The sequence below is a fragment of the Pelobates fuscus genome, chromosome 2, assembly GCF_036172605.1.
Source record: "Pelobates fuscus isolate aPelFus1 chromosome 2, aPelFus1.pri, whole genome shotgun sequence".
Lineage (NCBI taxonomy): Eukaryota > Metazoa > Chordata > Amphibia > Anura > Pelobatidae > Pelobates > Pelobates fuscus.
The window spans coordinates 30,806,833-30,827,894 of record NC_086318.1 but is presented as its reverse complement, the minus strand read 5'-3'; the positions used below and the strand labels follow the sequence as shown (position 1 = coordinate 30,827,894).

Here is a 21,062-nt window from a genome sequence, read left to right as displayed (position 1 = left end):
CACTTAGCAGTAAATTAAATTTAGCTGACAACCAAATTAACACTAAACCCAGGATAGATAGATAGGTAAATAAACAGATAGGTAGACTCAATATGTAATAAATATATTTCCATTAGCCTTGTAGGGTCACACTAATCACAATAACATGTCCAGCTCATTACAGCAGTTTTGGTTCTAAGAATCCCTGGGTGATTTCACCTTGGTTTGTGTCAAGCCATTTTCTGTGAGTATATCTACAGTCTAGCCCCTCTGCTGCTCGGTAAGAACAGAAGTGGACTTTGGCGTTTGCCCACTTAACTTTGGTAGGCAAAGACCTGCCAACAATGTGCTCAGCCAGTCATTGCAGCCTGAAGTTGGACAGGCAGATGTAAATGCCACTCTGATTTTGATGAGGTTATTCTGCTTCAGGTGCCATTTTAATAATATATTTACCACTGCAACTTTAAGAAATTCTGGAAAAGTGTAACTTTTCAAATATTAACACATAAACTCAGGAGAGGGTGGCAACCCACAGCCATCTGTCATTGTACTGTAATTCCATGACCCTTAGCTTGCTAGTGCAACACAAAATCCTGGCTGAGGATTATGGGATTTATAGCTTTGAAGACCGATAAAGAGCTATATGCCAGGTATCCTGGGATTATATATACTTATTTTAAGATTAATTCTATAACCTGGTTAGTGCAAAAGATGAACAAGTAAATTAAATGGTTTTTCATTTACAGAATAAACATTTCACATATTACATTTTCCTAATTATTGCCATCATGTCATTTAATATTGTTGGATAAGCGTTGCAAATGATTTAATCATTTTTATAAACTTTTTTTGAAATTATTTTCTCAAAATGTTAAAATATCAAAGAAGAAATCATGTATAAAAAAAATAACACTATATATCTTAACAAATGCCAAAACCTAACAAAATTCATGCATTTTGTTTCATGCTAATAAATCATTTTCATAAACTTTATCCAAAAATCTTAAATCAATGAGAAAGCTTGTCCAGCAATATTCAATCAAGGCGTTTATCTACTAGCTGTGATTCCCATGTTTCAAATATAATTCTTTAACCCCTTAAGGACCAAACTTCTGGAATAAAAGAGAATCATGACATGTCACGCATGTCATGTGTCCTTAAGGGGTTAAAGAAAATAACTTGGTAATAATACGATAAAAGATTAGGTAAAAAAAAATATTAAATACAGATTTTCAAATTTACTTATTTTTTTGACAAATCTACTTGTTAATAAAACATTTTAAAAAAGCACACCCTTATGTTAAATTTACTGATCTGTGCAATGTAATATTTTTAACTGCTTAAGGACACATGACAGAAGTATTCCGTCACGATTCCCTTTTATTTCAGAAGTTGTGACCTTAAGGAGTTAATTCATTTTTATCATTGTAAGAGATTGAAATGATGGAATTCAAAGAAGAGAATATGCAGCTGTTATTACTGAAAACATCATATTTTAAAGGATCACTATAGGTTCAGGAACACAAACATGTATTCCTGAGCCTATAGTGAAAATCCACCATTTTGGTGGCTTGCCCCCTTGGAATGGGTTAAAACTCACCTTTATTTCAACTCTCTATGGGTCCGCCAGAGCTGGCTCCGCACCCTTGGTGACATGATCAAACTTGCCGATTTTTTGCCAATCCAATGCTTTCCCGATTGGCTAAACTCGACAAGGAGGCAGCTCCAAATGCCGTTTTGGCCAATCAGGACCTCATGATAGAGATACATTGAATCAATGCATCTCTATGAGGAAAATTCAGCGTCCACATGCACAGCGTGGGGACACTGAGCGGCAGGGCTGTTTATTGTGCAGCCCTGAGCCAGGAAGCCCTTCCAGTGGCCATCTGAGGAGTGGCCACTTGGAGGTGTCCCTAAGGACCATGTAAACACTGCCTTTTTTCTGGAAAGGTAGTGTTTACATGTAAATGCCTGAAGGGGATGATTATGCTCACCAGAACAACTACATTAAGCTGTAGATGTTCTGGTGACCATAGTGTCCCTTAAAGAATAAAAACATTCTTGGTGCATCATTCTTTGATAAATTAGAAATATAATGTATTATTTTTGTTTCTTTTTAGGCACTCATGAAAGTAGAAACCAGAATGGCACTGAACAACAGTTTTTTGGAGAGCAGAGATTATGTTCCCCTCTCTTCAATTGATGGAGATCCCTTTACATCCAAACTTTCCCAGGGAGCTGATATAGTTGCTGGTATTTATCTACTATTTATTGGTAAGAATGCTGATGGGAAACTAGCACGACTAGATACAGTCACAAGGTCAATTCCTAGTGAGGTCAACTCAGCAGCTTATCCTTCCAAAACAAGTTAAAGGATCACTATAGGGTCAGGAAAACAAACATGTATTCCTGACCCGATAGTGCTAAACCCACCATTTAGGTGGCTTTCCCTCCCTTAGCACCCCTATAAAAGTTTAAAACTCCCCTTATTTTCAGTTCTTCAGGGGGCTGCCAGCGCTGGCCCCGCCCGCTTTGTGACATAATCAAAATGGCCAATTTTTAGCCAATTCAATTGGATTGGCTAAAATCGTCATGGGAGCGGGGCCAAATGCCGTTTTGGCCAATCAGGACCTCCTGATAGAGATGCATTGAATCAATGCATCTCTGTGAGGAAAATTCAGCGTCCCCATGTAGAGCGTGGGGACGCTGAACGGCAGGGCTGCTTACTGTGCAGCCCTGAGCCAGGAAGCCCCTCCAGTGGCCATTTGAGGAGTGGCCACTTGGAGGTGTCCCTAGGGGCAATGTAAACACTGCCTTTTCTATGAAAAGACAGTGTTTACATGAAAATGCCTGAAGGGAGACAATATACTTACCAGAACAATTACTTTAACCTGTAGTTGTTCTGGTGACTATGATTTAGTGTACCTTCAAAGGGGCACTTGCAGCTAGCCTAAATATAATTTAATACTGAAAAGCTGTACACACAGGCTGCTTGCACCATGAACACTGACGTAACACATTAAAGTAGATCAGAAATATTTTTTTTAGATAATGCTCCCAGGATTTAACTATTCTTTAGTTCTTTTTTTTCTTAGAAGGAATAACATTAATTAAATTGGAATATAATGAAGACATGTTACTATTATCTGGTATAATAGTATCTGTTATATCCATGTCAAATTGGTGAAATTCTGTCACAAAGTACTACATTTGGAGTAATGAAAATCAACAGGATGGCCTTGTCCAATTCTTTTAGCAATTTCCATCACAATTGCACTATTTTAATTAGTTTGTTCCCCATCCCCAAAGGCTAGGTAGCAGTTCTATTGATACACATTGACAGAATGTAAGGGTTTTGGCGTTGATGAACCATTCTTCATTAGACCTAATAAGCCAAAAGTCAAAATCAATTCCACTGAAGGTATAACAATAATATTATTATTATTATTATTTTATTATTTATAAAGCGCCAATATATTCCATAGTGCTGTACAATGGGATACAATGTAATTATCATTGTATTAAACCCACAGATCACTTACATTAATAAACGTAAAAACAATTATAGACAGATCAGAGATAGTCTATTAAAATGCCTGTGGTTACATTAACCTGTATAAACGTGACCTGTGTTGAAGAGGAAAATCTTAAAATTTACAACATAGAATACGACAGACATGATTTGACACAACCTTTTGAATTTGTTAAGGGAATCGTCACATGCCTCCCTGGAAGCAGCAGTGGGTTTATGAATGACATTTAATATTGTACAGGGCATTGTGTCCTTCGGGCACTTATCTGTACATCACCATCTTCAACATTGTATCTAGATCTTATAGTCTATTCAGAGCATTGATTGTTTTCTCCAAATATATCGTCTAATTGGAAGCTTAGATTGACAGATTTTAGGAAAACAAATGGCATGTTTGGGATATGATTTAATGTTTGTCTGGAGTTTTATGTAACTGAAATCAGAATATTTTGGGTTCTGTAATTGAGCTGAAATGTAAAATTTGGAGTAGTGGCATAGCACACCAACATGCAGTACAAAGCATATATTAATAATTATACTAATACATTTATTCTAAACGTTACCACTTTTTATTGAGAAATAACTAAATAGTTAAATGAAATTTAAGAAGATAAACATGTATCTAACAGGATATTCTGATTTTTTTTTCCATAGGGTAATTTAAATAGTTGATACCATGCCAGATGCATGACTGAGTCTTGTGATATCATTTAAGTCACACATCTGTAATTATCCACAATATACAAATGTTATACGAATAGACCTGGGGTTAGACATCTCTCAGTAATATCCCTTGCTCTCTTTTCGTACTGGATTTTGACTGCTGTTAGTTACTGGCCAGTGAAAGTTTCTAGAGCCCTTAGCCATAAGTGTGAGATGTAAATGTGACAGCGTGAGCAAATATTCAATGGAAATGTAAGCGATTAAAGATATAGGAGTCATTATTTTATTTACTAGTAATTGAGGAGATGATGCAATTTCTTCATAGAGATGCTTAGATTCAATACATCTCTATGAGGAGTTGCTAATTGGCCAGGGCTGTGTTTGGCTTGTGTTGGCGCTGTCCCTGATCTGCCTCCTTGATAGTCTCAGCCAATCCAATGCTTTCCTATGCGAAAGCATTGTGATTGGTCTGATCAACACTTCTGATGATGTCAGCAAAGCAGACAGATCAGGGGCAGAGCCAGCAGCAGCAGACTGGAATAAAAGTAAGATTTTACTAAACTTAGGAGGAAAAAGGGGGGAAAAAAAGAGAGGTAGGCGGGATAGGTGGTGTTTTTAACACAATAGGGCCAGGAATACATGTTTGTGTTCCCTATCCTATATTGTTCCTTTAACGTTTCCTTTCTTGTTCCTGTTACGCCTTGTCTTCTCTCATGGTGCTGCCATCTTTGTGTTCCTAAGATGTTATGAAATTTCACGCTATGTCCTTCCTTTGGCATGTGTGGACCTGTAGTAGTCCTACTTTCTATAATGTATAACTAAAAAAAATATAAAATGTAATTTTGAAAAAACAAACAGAAAACTGGGGCAACTAAGGAGGGTTGTAGAACAAGTTTATAAAAACTGTTAAATGTCTGCTTTAATGTCTATAAAAACTTTATGGAACATGTTTTTAATTTATTATTTTTCACTTTAGATTTTTTTTTTTTCTTTTACACTAAATAGAATTAAATTGCTATCAGACAAGGAGTAAAATATCAGAGTAATATTTAAGTAGATTGTTTTTCTGATCATGATTGGAAGTATCGCTGTGTACAATTTTTCAGCTTACATTTTTAAATTCAACACAAATCTTGCAACTCTCATTTTCTGCCTCCTCTAGAGTTGACAGCATTTTGAGGAATGCAATGCATAACAAGAGAATTAATGTACAATTTGCATACATATAGAGGCAGCATTTTGTTTCCTAACTTGCCTATTTTTGTTCAAACTCCATGACTACTCGTTTTAGAAAAAATCCATGATATTTTTTATTTAATGAAATTTCAATCCTAGTTTTACATTTTTGCATTAAAATTTAAAGAGTTAACTACAATTCTCACATTTTTTATGATTAAAATAATTAAACAGTACAATATTGTCTTGATTATGTTAGACTGTGTGAAGGTTTCAGCAAAATAAAATGCACGCCAATTATCTAGAATTTAGCAACTTAAGTTGATGTCATATTAATTACGGAATGTTATCATTATTGGCTGTTGATTTTGAGAACCCATGGCGTCCTTATTTGTCTCCTGCATATAACACACAACAGAATTCTTCTTCCAGCGAAATGTCATGCCATAATTCAGTTTGGTAATCTTTCCTTGACATATTACACAAAAGAAAGCTAGTATTCATAAACACGTAGAAAGAGAAAACAGAAACAAAACAAAAAAGCCATTAATGTTGAGTTTCTCAATAACATTTTTCCTGTTGTTAAGACAGACTAACAAAGACATTGCATTTTCAAACTCTATCTGAAAACATTCATTAGTCTAAAATGCCTTGCAGGAAAAAGCCATGACCGCCTTGTGATCGGCAAGGGTTTTTAATACATGGAACGAATACTTACTCTGTGTGGGATCAGAAAGAGTCCTTGTTCAAACATTCTCATTTATAAAGCACTTTTCAAATCATTACTCCCTATCTGGCTTTGCAGTACGTGTCTGTCATAGGGGAAGGACACCCTAATGGTTTGTAAAATGGATACAGGACAGCTTTTTTGCAAAACAGTCAGTGTCTTTCCAATTACACTGCATATATTGTCCCGGACCCCAAGTATCTCTGTCCAATCAGAAAGCACAGTGGGTTTGCAGAAGTGACTGATGCACATTGGGCAATTTGTTAGATGTCAACTCCAGTAACTCTGAGAAATGTACGTCATGCATCATTACTTGCCCCTGTGCCTTAGCCATTTTACCCCATGTTAGTAAATAATGCACATAGAATGTATTTCATGGTTGATGAGTAGTGATGTACCGAACTGTTCGCTGGCAAATAGTTCCCGGCGAACATAGCGTGTTCGCGTTCGCCACGGCGGGCGAACACACGCGCGGTTCGATCCGCCCCCTATTCGTCATCAGTGAGTAAACTTTGACCCTGAGCCTCACGGTCAGCAGACACATTCCAGCAAATTGGCAGCAGACCCTCCCTTCCAGACCCTCCCACCTCCTGTACAGCATCCATTTTAGATTCATTCTGAAGCTGCATTCTTAGATAGAGGAGGGAAACTGTAGCTGCTGCTCATTTGATAGGGAAATTGATAGCTAGGCTAGGGTATTCAGTGTCCACTACAGTCCTGAAGGACTCATCTGATCTCTGCCGTAAGGACAGCACCCCAAAAAGCCCTTTTTAGGGCTAGAACATCAGTCTGCATTTTTTTTTTTGCTGTGTAATGTAATTGCAGTTGCCTGCCTGCCAGCTTCTGTGTCAGGCTCACAGTGGATACTGTGCCCACTTGCCCAGTGCCACCACTCATATCTGGTGTCACAATAGCTTAAGCTTGCATTTAAAAACAATTTTTTTTTTCACTGTAATAGATTAATTAGCAGTTAGTTGTCTGCAAGTGTCTGTGTGTCAGGCCAACAGCGTGTACTCTGCCAGTGTGCACAGTGCCACTCATATCTGGTGGCACAATAGTGTGCATTTAAAAACCCACAAACTTTTTTTTCACTGTAATAGATTGAATAGCAATTGGTTGTCTGCCAGCTTCTGTGTCAGGCTCACAGTGGATACTGTGCCCACTTGCCCAGTGCCACCACTCATATCTGATGTCACAATAGCTTAAGCTTGCATTTAAAAACGAAAACATGTTTTCACTGTAATAGATTGAATAGCAGTTAGTTGTCTGCAAGCGTCTGGGTGTCAGGCCTTCAGCGTGTACTCTGCCAACCTCTGCAAGTGCACTTTGCCACTCATATCTGGTGTCACAATAGCGTGCCTTTAAAAAGCAAAAAAGTTTTTCACTGTAAGCTAATAGCAGTCAGTGTCCTTCAAGTGGGTGTCAGACCTTCAGCGTGTACTCTGCCAACCTCTGCAAGTGCACTTTGCCACTCATATCTGGTGTCACTATAGAGTGCCTTTAAAAAGCAAAAAAGTTTTTCACTGTAAGCTAATGGCAGTCAATGTCTTTCAAGTGGGCGTCATTCCTTCAGCGTGTACTCTGCCACTCATATCTGGTGTCACAATAGCGTGCCTTTAAAAAGCAAACACGTTTTTCAATGTTATAGATTGAATAGCAGTTAGTTGTCTTCAAGCGGGTGTGTCAGGCCAACAGCGTGTACTCTGCCATCCTCTGCCAGTGCACATTGCCACTTATTTCTGGTGTCACAATAGCGTGCATTTAAAACCCAAAAACTTTTTTCAATGTTATAGATTGAATAGCAGTTAGTTGTCTTCAAGCGGGTGTGTCAGGCCTACAGCGTGTACTGCCAACCTCTGCCAGTGCACATTGCCACTCATATCTGGTGTCACAGTAGCTTGCACGCATAGTACCACTAATCAAAAAAAAATGACAGGCAGAGGCAGGCCACCCCACAGGGGCCATCGTGGTCGTGGTGCTGTGATTCCCTTTTGCCCTAGAATAATGGCCAGTTTTCAGAAGCCACGTACCATGAACTTGAAAAGTTCTGAGGACATAGTTGACTGGCTAACACAGGACATCCAATCTTCTACAGCTTCCGCTTGGAACCTTGACGCACCATCCTCCTCCAGCTTAGCTTCGGGCACCTCTCAAGATACCACTCACCAGCCTGCTGCCACCACCAACACTAGCACCACAGCCGCTTCACTTGGTATGTCAGAGGAGTTATTTACACATCCGTTTGAAGAAATGAGTGATGCGCAACCATTATTGCCAGAGGATGTGGATAACAGGGATATGTCTCAGGCAGGCAGCATTACACACATGGACGTACGGTGTGATGATGATGATGTTGTACCCGCTGCTGCTTCCTTTGCAGAGTTGTCAGATACAAGTGAAGCGGTTGATGATGACGATGCGTCCATGGATGTCACGTGGGTGCCCGCTCGGCAAGAAGAACAGGGCGAAAGTTCAGATGAGGAGACAGAGAGGAGGAGGAGGAGACGAGTTGGAAGCAGGGGGAGGTCATCGCAAGGAGCTAGTGGCACAGTCAGACAGCATGCATCGGCACCCTGGGTCAGCCCGACAGCACGCCAATCAACGCATGCTGTGTCCACCACCAGAATGCCGTCAATGCAGAGCTCAGCAATGTGGCATTTTTTTTGTGTGTCTGCCTCTGACAACAGCGATGCCATTTGCAACCTGTGCCAAAGAGTCGTGGGAAGTCCAACACCCACCTAGGTACAACTGCTTTGCGTAGGCACATGATCGCACATCACAAACGCCTATGGGTACAACACGTACAAGCAGCACACAAACTCAAAGCCGCCATCCTACTCCTGGTCCAGCATCTTCAGCCACGTCAACCACTGCTGTCCTCCTTGTCCCCTCTCAACCATCCGCCACTCCGTCTCTCGCCTTGAGCAGTTCCCGCTCATCTGCCCACAGTCAGGTGTCTGTCAAGGACATGTTTGAGCGTAAGAAGCCAATGTCAGAAAGTCACCCACTTGCCCAGCGTCTGACAGCTGGCTTGTCTGAACTATTAGCCCGCCAGCTTTTACCATACAAGCTGGTGGAGTCTGAGGCGTTCAAAAAATTTGTGGCTATTGGGATACCGCAGTGGAAGGTACCCGGACAAAATTTGTTTGCACAAAAGGCAATCCCCAACCTGTACTCGATTGTGCAAAAGGAAGTAATGGCATGTCTGGCACACAGTGTTGGGGCAAGGGTCCATCTGACCACTGAAACCTGGTCTGCAATGCATGGTCAGGGCAGGTATATCACCTACACTGCGCATTGGGTAAACCTACTGACGGCTGCCAAGCATGGAATGCGTGGCTCTGCAGAGGAGTTGGTGACACCGCCACGACTTTTAGGCAGGCCTGCTGCCACCTCCTCTACTCCTCCTACTCCATCCTCTTCCATAACCACCTCGGCTGAATCCTCTTCTGCTGCTGCGTCTTGCTCCACATCAACGGCACCCCCCCAGCACCCCAGGTACTCTTCCACATCCCGGATACGGCAGTGTCACGCTGTCTTGGGTTTGACTTGCTTGAAAGCAGAGAGTCACACTGGACAAGCACTCCTGTCCGCCCTGAAAGCAAAGGTGGAAAGTGGACTCCGCAGCAACTGGATATCGGCAAAGTGGTTTGTGACAACGGAACAAATTTGTTGGCGGCATTGTAGTTGGGCAAGTTGACACATGTGCTGTGCATGGCACATGTGTGTAATCTGATCGTACAACGCTTTGTGCATAAGTACACAGGCTACAGAACGTCCTGAAGCAGGCCAGGAAGGTGTGTGGCCATTTCAGGCGTTCCTACATGGCCATGGCGCACTTTGCAGATATCCAGCGGCGAAACAACATGCCAGTGAGGCGCTTGATTTGCGACAGCCCGACACGTTGGAATTCAACACTCCTAATGTTCGACCGCGTACTCCAACAAGAAAAAGCCATTAATGAATATTTGTATGACCGGGGTCCTAGGACAGCCTCTGGGGAGCTGGGAATTTTTTTGCCACATTACTGGACGCTCATTCGCAATGCCTGTAGGCTCATGCGTCCTTTTGAGGAGGTGACAAACCTAGTCAGTCGCACCGAAGGCACCATCAGCAACATCATACCATTTGTTTTCTTCCTTGAGCGTGCCCTGCGAAGAGTGCTGGATCAGGCCAAAGGTGAGCGTGAAGAGGAAGAGGAAGAGTTGTGGTCACGATCACCACCAGAAACAGCCTTATCAGCATCGCTTGCTGGACCTGCGGCAACACTGGAAGAGGATTGTGAGGAAGAGGAGTCAGAGGAGGAATGTGGCTTTGAGGAGGAGGAGGAAGACCAACCACAACAGGCATCCCAGGGTGCTCGTTGTCAACTATCTGGTACCCGTGGTGTTGTACGTGGCTGGGGGGAAGAACATATCTTCATTGAGATCACTGAGGAGGAGGAACGGGAAATGAGTAGCTCGGCATCCAACCTTGTGCAAATCGGGTCTTTCATGCTGATGTGCCTGCTGAGGGACCCTCGTATAAAAAGGCTGAAGGAGAACGACCTGTACTAGACCCCCGGTATAAGCAGAAAGTGGCTGAAATGTTACCAAATTACAACAAGTCGGAAACGATGCAGCATTTGCAAAATAAATTAAAAAGTATGCTTTACACAGCGTATAAGGGTGATGTCACAGCACAACGGGAATCTAACAGGGGAAGAGGTGAAAGTAATCCTCCTCCTCCCATGACCACGCCGGCAAGGACAGGACGCTTTACAGATGTGTTGTTGATGGAGGACATGCGCAGCTTTTTAAGTCCTACGCATCGCCACAGCCCTTCGGGATCCACCCTCAGAGAACGACTCGACCGACAGGTAGCAGACTACCTCGCCTTAACTGCAGATATCGACACTCTGAGGAGCGATGAACCCCTTGACTACTGGGTGTGCAGGCTTGACCTGTGGCCTGAGCTATCCCAATTTGCGATAGAACTTCTGGCCTGCCCCGCTTCAAGTGTCCTGTCAGAAAGGACCTTCAGTGCAGCAGGAAGTATTGTCACTGAGAAGAGAAGTCGCCTAGGTCAAAAAAGTCTAGATTACCTCACCTTTATTAAGATGAATGAGGGATGGATCCCGAAGGGACTGACAGTGGGCGATACATTTGACTTAAAAAGGCCTGATGAGATGAGCTGCCTTGGGCTAAAAATGGTCCACACGCTGCTGTATTTTAGCTCTGAATGCCGGATGACTTGCGTGACTTATCCGCCACCAACTAGGGTTCAAGCCGCAATGTTTTAGGGCACTTTCTGCCTGGGAAACAAACATCAATTTTTATGGCCACTGCTACAGCAGCGGCTGCAACAATACCTCATTTTTCAGGCATGCGTACATGCCTAATTTTTCGGCCCTCTGGTGCTGCACTGTGGCTTCAAAAACCAAACAAAAAAAAAGGCACATAAATTAAACTGATAGGAATAGTACTACTTAACAAACCACTCCTATCTCGTGGTACATTAGATTGCACGCGCAGTGCCCCAAATTTAAAGTAGGAGGACCGACCAAGCATCTTTTTCCATCTCCCGGTTCCTAAAATCGATGCCATATACACGTCCCCTGATAGGGCGCCAGCTTGTTATTCTCTTGGGCGCCAGCTCGTTATTCTCTTGGGCGCCAGCTCGTTATTCACTTCACTAGGTAAATTTTACTGCACTATGGGCACTTAGACCCACTCTTTGTCTTGCACACAGTTATTCCTAACCAGCATCTGTGATGGGAAATCAGGCAGTCATCTAAACGTTTAGATTGAGCTTTAGCTTAGAACACCCTTGAAGGTGTTTAAGGAGGTTAGGGCTAGTTTAGAGGATTCTTCTTAGACCTCTCTGAGTCTTTATAGCCCTTCTACCTATCCAGCATTTCTGGAAACTAGCTAAGAGAAAGGGTGGCTGTGTGTCTGTGATACATTTAACTTTATATCACCTTATTGACACTTTATCACTCCGGTCTCCATACTCTCTGCCTATACCCATCTATTTAGAGGGAATTTCCTTGCCCCTGCCAATATTATATAATAGGTAATATTATTACCATTATTACACAATTAGGTCTCTGAGGACAAGTGTCAATCCATATCTGCCAAGTGACCCTATGTAGGGGGAACAGTCCCTATTCTGCTCTGTGTCAGTGTTTATCAGGGATCCTTAGGACAGGTGTCAATCCATATCTGCCAAGTGACCATATGTAGGTGGGACAGTCTCTATTCTGCTCTGTGTCAGTGTGTATCATGGTCTCTGAGGACAGGTGTCAATCCATATCTGCCAAGTGACCCTATGTAGGGGGAACAGTCCCTATTCTGCTCTGTGTCAGTGTGTATCATGGTCTCTGAGGACAGTGTCAATCCATATCTGCCAAGTGACACTATGTAGGGGGAACAGTCTCTATTCTGCTCTGTGTCAATGTGTATCAGGGGCTCTGAGGACAGTGTCAATCCATATCTGCCAAGTGACACTATGTAGGGGGAACAGTCCCTATTCTGCTCTGTGTCAGTGTGTATCAGGGGCTCTGAGGACAGGTGTCAATCCATATCTGCCAAGTGACCATATGTAGGTGGGACAGTCTCTATTCTGCTCTGTGTCAGTGTGTATCATGGTCTCTGAGGACAGGTGTCAATCCATATCTGCCAAGTGACCCTATGTAGGGGGAACAGTCCCTATTCTGCTCTGTGTCAGTGTGTATCATGGTCTCTGAGGACAGTGTCAATCCATATCTGCCAAGTGACACTATGTAGGGGGAACAGTCTCTATTCTGCTCTGTGTCAATGTGTATCAGGGGCTCTGAGGACAGTGTCAATCCATATCTGCCAAGTGACACTATGTAGGGGGAACAGTCCCTATTCTGCTCTGTGTCAGTGTGTATCAGGGGCTCTGAGGACAGGTGTCAATCCATATCTGCCAAGTGACCCTATGTAGGGGGAACAGTCCCTATTCTGCTCTGTGTCAGTGTGTATCATGGTCTCTGAGGACAGTGTCAATCCATATCTGCCAAGTGACACTATGTAGGGGGAACAGTCTCTATTCTGCTCTGTGTCAATGTGTATCAGGGGCTCTGAGGACAGTGTCAATCCATATCTGCCAAGTGACACTATGTAGGGGGAACAGTCCCTATTCTGCTCTGTGTCAGTGTGTATCAGGGGCTCTGAGGACAGGTGTCAATCCATATCTGCCAAGTGACCCTATGTAGGGGGAACAGTCTCTATTCTGCTCTGTCAGTGTGTATCATGGTCTCTGAGGACAGGTGTCAATCCATATCTGCCAAGTGACCCTATGTAGGGGGAACAGTCTCTATTCTGCTCTTTGTCAGTGTGTATCAGGGGCTCTGAGGACAGGTGTCAATCCATATCTGCCAAGTGACCTTATTTAGGGGGAACAGTCTCTATTCTGCTCTGTGTCAGTGTGTATCATGGTCTCTGAGGATAGGTGTCAATCCATATCTGCCAAGTGACTCTATGTAGGGGGAACAGTCTCTATTCTGCTCTGTGTCAGTGTGTATCATGGTCTCTGAGGACAGGTGTCAATCAATATCTGCCTAGTGACCCTATGTAGGGGGAACAGTCTCTATTCTGCTCTGTGTCAGTGTGTATCATGGTCTCTGAGGACAGGTGTCAATCCATACCTGCCAAGTGACCCTATGTAAGGTGAACAGTCCCTATTCTGCTCTGTGTCAGTGTGTATCAGGGTCTCTGAGGACAGGTGTCAATCCATATGTCAAGGTGTCAATATGTCATATGTCAGGTGTCAATCCATATCCATTGTAATTTAGGAATGTTAGGTGATTTATGCCCTTTATGGTTTAAAACCAGACTCTGCATCAACTGTGTAATTTTCTATGGGAGTTTTGCCATGGATCCCCCTCCGGCATGCCACAGTCCAGGTGTTAGTCCCCTTGAAACAACTTTTCCATCACTTTTGTGGCCAGAAAGAGTCCCTGTGGGTTTTAAAATTCGCCTGCCCATTGAAGTCAATGGCGGTTCGCCCGGTTTGCCGGTTCGCGAACGTGTGCGGAAGTTCCTGTTCGCCGTTCACGAACCTAAAATTTCGTGTTCGCGACATTACTATTGATGAGCTTTAATATATATTTGTTTGTGTCTCCTTTATCTTTCTTAAATCATAGGATGTTGTAACTTGTTCTTAGTGGTTGTACGTTCTTTAGACCAAACATGCAATCTTTTCACCATTCTAATAACATTAGTTAACTAATTAAACTAATTAACCTAATAAAAGTGTGCTTAATGGACTCTTAGTATAGATTAAACCGAGCCCTCGAGAATAAAAGAAAATGATTGGAGTGACCTACGACAGAAAGTATTTAAAGGGTCGGTAATATCTTGATAGCAATGGCTTCTTTTGTGAATTGGCATGTTTGAACAGTAGGACTTTCTTTTTATGAAACAAGCAATATTTATGTTACATGCAACCCTATACATTCATCCAAAGCATGTCATTCATTTACTAATAGGGATATAATCGGAATTGCAAGTGGATGTACTGTAAGGCAAACTGGACATTCTCTTGAAATAACTGGATAATTGAAGTTTGGTGGGGTGGAATGGGGCCTCTTGGAGACGACACATTTAATAACAGAGATAGGCCTGTGAAAAAATTAGAAACATAGATAAGTATACTGTAATGGAGGACTAGAAAGACCTCGCAAAAATAGACTAGGAGAAAGAAGGCTTAGAAAGACAATACAGGAGATTACAGATTGAATTCAAACCGAGGTCAGTGACCATAAAACATGCAGATTGCTACGGAGTAATGACATCCCCCAATCTGCTGTTAATAGCAAGCTTCCAGGACAGATTTAATAGAGATAAGTATGTTCCATTATGTTTGCTTAGAATTTTTTAAATCCTCTAAATATTGAAAAATAAACACCAATTCAAATACTCACACAAGTAAATGTGTCTGAAGTCCTAATATTCGGCTAGAAAGAAATCAGTATTGTGTGTAAGATGAGTACTGACTGATACAGTGCATAAAAATAAATGTAGCAAGCCAACAGATTTACATAAAATATTAGTTTCCTTCTTTAAAGGTTAATGTACTTGTTCTGGAGTTTATATCCTGTCCCTGCAGGCTTTTCAATTTAAATGTTGCCTTTTCAGAGAACAATTTGCATTGCTACCCAGTAACACCTCTAGGGACAGTCACTCAGACGGCCACTAAAGTGCTTCATGTGTCAGTGCTGCACAGTGTCTCCACACACTGCATGGAGGTGCTGAACATAGAGATGCCTTGATTCAATAAATCTATAGGGTTCCTTTAAGGTTCAGAAAAAATGTAGTTGAATTGTGTATGAGTAAGACTCCTGTAATGTGGGGGGTAACCCCTTTATTGATTAAATTACAAAAAAAACTGAAGAAAACAGGAGTGTAGTGGGGGGGATAAGTGCCAAGTGTACCCAGGATATAGTTCAAAACATAAAGGATGACTGAAGAATATATAAAAGGTAACTTTTAATAGATTATTATTATTAAAATAAACACCACTAGGACTAATACCACCACCTTAATAAAAACAAAGTAACTCTGATGAGTCACAAGGCGAAATGCGTCAGGGGCTCCCACAAGAACACTCTGTTGATGACCAAATAACGAGAGTGCTCTTACTACCATAGCTACCAGGGCATTATTATGATCTATCTCTAAAAATCATCTCTTAATCTATCTACTATACTCCATTAGACCATTAGATTTTAACTTTAAGTGGGTGATAATGGAGTTTTACTTATTTTAGTGTTGAGGCATTTTACTAAGGGGTGCCTTCGAAGGCATAGGATAGGGAATTTAGGTTATAAGTATTAACCTCTACCCTTTTAATTTCTATCTTTTATTTTACAATATTAGAACGTAAGATAGAAGCATCAGTAACCCTTCCAGTTCTCTGTCCATTTATTTATTTAAACACTAGCTTGGACATATTTGATGATTTTAGGTCTACCTCCCCCCCTTGGATTCATAACTGCTCAACATTTTTGCAAACTAGCCTAGAGACCTATTCCAAACTTCAGATACCAGTACTGGGGTTTGGCCAGTTATATACGAAACTTATCACTGGAATATATATACTAAAGTCTTTAGTTAGTATAAGTTGATACAGAGATCTCTTTCCTAACTCACAAGAGTGGTTCTACTGGCCACCTTTGTTTATATTAAGGTGGTGGTATTAGTCCTATTGGTGTTTATTTTAATAATAACCTATTAAAAGTTACCTTTTATATATTCTTCTGCCATCCTTTATGTTTTGATCTATATCCTGGGTACACTTGGCACGTATGCCCCCACCTCCTCCCCCCACTACACTCCTCTTTTCTTCTGTCTTTTAAGGATCAGTCACTAGCATTGTGTAGTATACTTAGATAGTACAGCGCTATGGAATTTGCTGGCAATATATAAATAATAATAGTATCCTAATCAGCCTTCAAGCAAGGAAATTAAATTCTATTGAGGCATATTTTCTCAATTAATATTACATTCTGTGTTAAGGAAAATGTCTATTCTATGACACATATACCTTTATCACTACAGTTCTAATGAGTTCAGCTGTAGACGTCATGCACACTAAATTGGGATTGAGTATGTACATTTATAATTTTTGTTTGTTATGTTCCGGTTAAAGCCTATGATTAAAATTAACCACAATGTCTTTGTTATCATTATCTACTTAGAATCTTACACTTACTCTGTTTGATAAACCAATACGTTGCTTTTTTATTTCTAAATTGCAAACAAGCTTATTAAACATTATGATTATGTTGCCACGAAAAAAAAAGGAAAGACTTGTGTTTTTCCTTATCTAACTGCTGGTGGTAGATGTTGCATGATGTGTTTAGAACATCACTTTAGCAATAGACTCTTGAAACGGTTGGATGTAACAAAGATGCCATTGCCAGCATGATTTTTGTGATGTTTTAAATTGAAATGATCGTGCTGGGCTGTATGTGACTGACTTTGCTATTATGTTATATCCACAGTGTACAGATACCTGCCGGCCACATATATTGATTTAGCTCGTACCTCACCGTAGGAGGATACAATGTTGGCTTTGCATAAGAATGCCATAACACGACTCTTGGTTCCTGGCATTTTATGCTGTTTGTATTTGACAGATCTAGAACAGTTTCAATACAAATATCCATGAATAGGAAAAAGGACAACATTGTACTTCCAAGTTTCGGAAGTTAATGACAAAATACATCTGTTAAAATGTGTGAATAGGATATCAAGAAAAGGGTAACACAGTAACAAAAAGCAAAAAATAGGGCTAGATAAATACATTAACAAAAAATACTACATAGGAGCACGCTGTATAAAAGATCAATAAACTATTTAATAATTCCAAAGAAAAAATATAATAATGCAAAATCAAAAACACCAGATAATAAATACAAGAAATTTGTTTTTCAATAAATGGGTAACGGCAATACCTGTCAGTTTAACAATCTACAACACAGAAGAACGTGCACAGTGTAATAAAAGATGCGAAAGCAAAAAATCAACCCCAAAAAACAGGATTGGACACCAGAAGCAATGCACACACAATGGTACAATGTTATAGAAAGCGAGAGAGGATCCTGATACTAAAAACCAGCCCCCGCCCCCAACCTTTAGGCAAAAATGCCCCTGTCAATCAAGGATTCTCCCTTGAGAAAGGCATTTTTGCAGAAACGTTAAGGATCGTCCCTTGAGAATTGTAATCCTGCTTTAGTTTTTGCTCTTGTATTTTTCATTATGTACACTGTCTTCTGTGTTGTAGATTGTTAAACGGATTGGTATTGTCCTTACTTCTTTATTGAAGAACCTAATTTCTTGTATTTATCATCTGTTTTTTATTTTTGCTTTATTATATTAAATTTTTTTGGATTATTAAATACAGGTTTATTGATCCTTTATTTGTGTGCTCTTACGTGGTATATTTTTCTACTTCCAATACCAACACCAAACTTACTATTACTGTCATTTTATATGCCAATGGTAACACTATCACCACTGAAGCTTTGATACATTCAGATGAAGCGGACAATCTTATGGACCAAGATTTTGTCACTAATGCTAACTTGATTCTAATAAAACAGGTTACACCCTTGGCTGGTATGGCCATAGATGGTAGACCATTAGACAAACCTCTGGTCACACATGAAACTCAGGAACTATGTATGTCAGATATTGCATTCTCCCTTTTATCCAATTGTACTTGGTTTCACTTGGTTACTAAGACACAACCCTGTTATTTATTGGGTAAAAGCAGGCATAATGTACTGAGGCAAGGAATGTTACGCTAAGTGCCTTCAACAAGTACGTCCTATTTGTACTTTGAATGTACCAACCGCCTCTCCTTTGTCTGTATCTGTACCTACGCAATATGCTGCTCTTGCGGAAGTATTTGAGAAATGGGAGGCTTATAAGCTACCCCCACATCACACATATGATTGTGCTATAGAATTGTTAAAGGGTACTGTGCCCCCTAGTTGAGTCTACCCTCTTTCAGACATTGAAAATAGAATCATGGAGGAATATATTCAGGAATCTTTAAAGAAAGGTTTCATTAGACGATCCTCATCCCCTGCCAGGGTGGGATTCTTTTTTGTCTCCAAGAAAGAGGGTCACTTGAGACCTTGTATTAATTACAGGGATCTCAATCGGATTACTGTTCGTAATGCTTACCCCATTCCACTCATAACAGAGTTATTTAATCGTGTTAAGGGGTCTAAGGTTTCCACGAAAACTTGACCTAAGGGGTGCTTATAACCTAGTAAGAATCAAAGAAGGGCATGAGTGGAAAACGGCTGTTAATACTCGCAGTGGGCATTACGAATATCTGGTAATGCCTTTTGGGTTATGTAATGCCCTTGCAGTATTTCAAGATCTGATTAAGGATCTTCATGATGTCTTGCCTTTTTGTGCTGTTGTCTACTTAGATGACATCCTCATTCATTCATCAGAATCTCATGTTAGGATGGTGTTACACAGAATACTTCAAAACGGGTTGTACTGTAAACTAGAGAAGTGTCTTTTTGATAAGTCCACAGTACAATTTCTTGGCTATATCATATCCGACAAAGAATTCAGTATGGACCCTTCCACGTTGGAAGCCATTTCCTCATGGCAACATCCTCAGGGTCTCAAGGCTTTCCAAAGATTTATTGGGTTTTATTATTTAAAAACATCTCTTCTATAATAAGTCCCATAACCAAATTGACCAATAAAGGAGCTAATCCCCATATCTAGAACTCAGAGGCTATCAATGCTTTTGACTCTGAAAACTGCTTTCTCTAACACACCTATATTACTTCATCCTGATCCTTCATTGCCTTTCATTTTAGAGGTAGATGAATCTGAAACTGGTGTAGGAACAATCTTGTCTCAGAGAAAATATCCTAAGGAAGCTCTTCACCATTGTTATTTCTTCTTAAAGAAACTCTCTCTGATTCTGAAAAGAATTATGATGTAGGGAACAGGAAACTTCTAGTCACAGTGTTGGAAAGTTCTAAATATCCTATACTGATCACAATAATCTATTGTATATAGCTGAAGCTAGTCGTCTATCCTCTAGACAAGCTAGATGGATCTTGGTTTTATCCCAATTTCAATACACCATTACATACAGACCAGGTTATCGTAATGGTAAGGCTGACGCCATCTCTAGGCAATTTGAACCTTTAGGATCTAAGTCCACTATTCCTGAGACCATTGTTCCACCAGCTAACATCATTGCTGCTACTCGTCTTGCTGTTTCCTCTATATTACTCGACAGGATTAAACCGTATCAGACTCGGGCACCTCCTGATTGACCTGTTGATCTATTATTTGTTCAGGAGGAGGATAGGAAATGTGTCTTATCTTTATTTCATGATTCTAAAATTGCTGGACACCCAGGTATAAAAGACGTATTAAAAAATTTCTAGACAGTTCTGGTGGCTGTCCTCTAGGTCAGATATTCAGGACTATGTTCAGGCAGTCTCTCTCTCATAAACATGCTGGCCTTTTCATGCCTCTCTCCATACCAGATAGACCCTCTGACGGTAATTGTCTTAATGGATTACTCCAACCAAGAAGGAGGTGCAGTTACAAGTCTGGCAGCAAAGAATTTTTACTCTGTTTTAAGAAAACGGTTTTTGGTTAAAGTAACCCTTGCTGGCATGGTCCTCCTAAAAGAAAAAAATAGTAAAGATGTAATGGTAAATCTCACCTTGATCTAGCTTTGATGTCAAGTTTTCCCTGCAGTTCCATTCTCTTCCAGTGATGCAACTACTCATTGTGGAAGCTACGAATGTGGTGGGATGTAGGCGAGGGGCAAGTATGTTTTGCATTCTGATGGCAAACAGTGAATATGCATAGATTTAACACTCATTCCAAGCTGGCCAATGAGTTTCCTGGAGGTGCAGTTACAACTCTGGAAATGAAGGGTTTTTACTCTGTATGTGCAGCTTTTGATAACAATGTCCCAAGATTAGAAATGGTCAGTCACATTGCTCTTTAGCATTAAATTTAAAGAGCGCGTGTATAAAACAGGCACCACGTGGCTCATTTTCTAATAACTGTATATAGGTTGTTTTTTTTTAGCTTGCTTAGAATGTTATTTTATTTCACTTTTATTAATTATTTTTAGTAATAATAAAAGAAGAATATGTGAGCATCAGTTTATATGCATTCACACACCTCGTTTATAGTACTCCAATTTCTGCAATTCATATCTAAGACCTGCATTTTGGATGGATGGATTCTCATGGATTCCTTCCAGAAAGTCTGCATTAAATCATTGGTAAGTTGAACATGGCATTGGCAGATGCTGCACTGTGCCAACAAACTGGTCATCACCAGCACTGCCGTTTATTGCACTTAATATACAATGAATCATGTAGACAGCCTGGCTATGAAATTAGCTGGTTAGAGTTCTGCTAATTCCTGACTTTTAACTAAAAACCCTGGTTTGCATCCTGTTAGACCA

At 40.7% G+C, this 21,062-nt stretch overlaps 1 protein-coding gene across 1 annotated transcript in view; it reads left to right on the top strand.

The window, feature by feature from the left end:
• Nucleotides 1–21,062, top strand: part of OPN5 (opsin 5) — a 56,315-nt gene that overhangs the window by 15,301 nt on the left and 19,952 nt on the right. Inside the window, exon 2 of the mRNA XM_063442047.1 lies at nucleotides 2,100–2,253. Coding sequence (XP_063298117.1) covers nucleotides 2,106–2,253 — 148 coding nt within the window. The 5' untranslated portion in view covers nucleotides 2,100–2,105. The remainder of the gene's footprint in view (nucleotides 1–2,099; nucleotides 2,254–21,062) is intronic.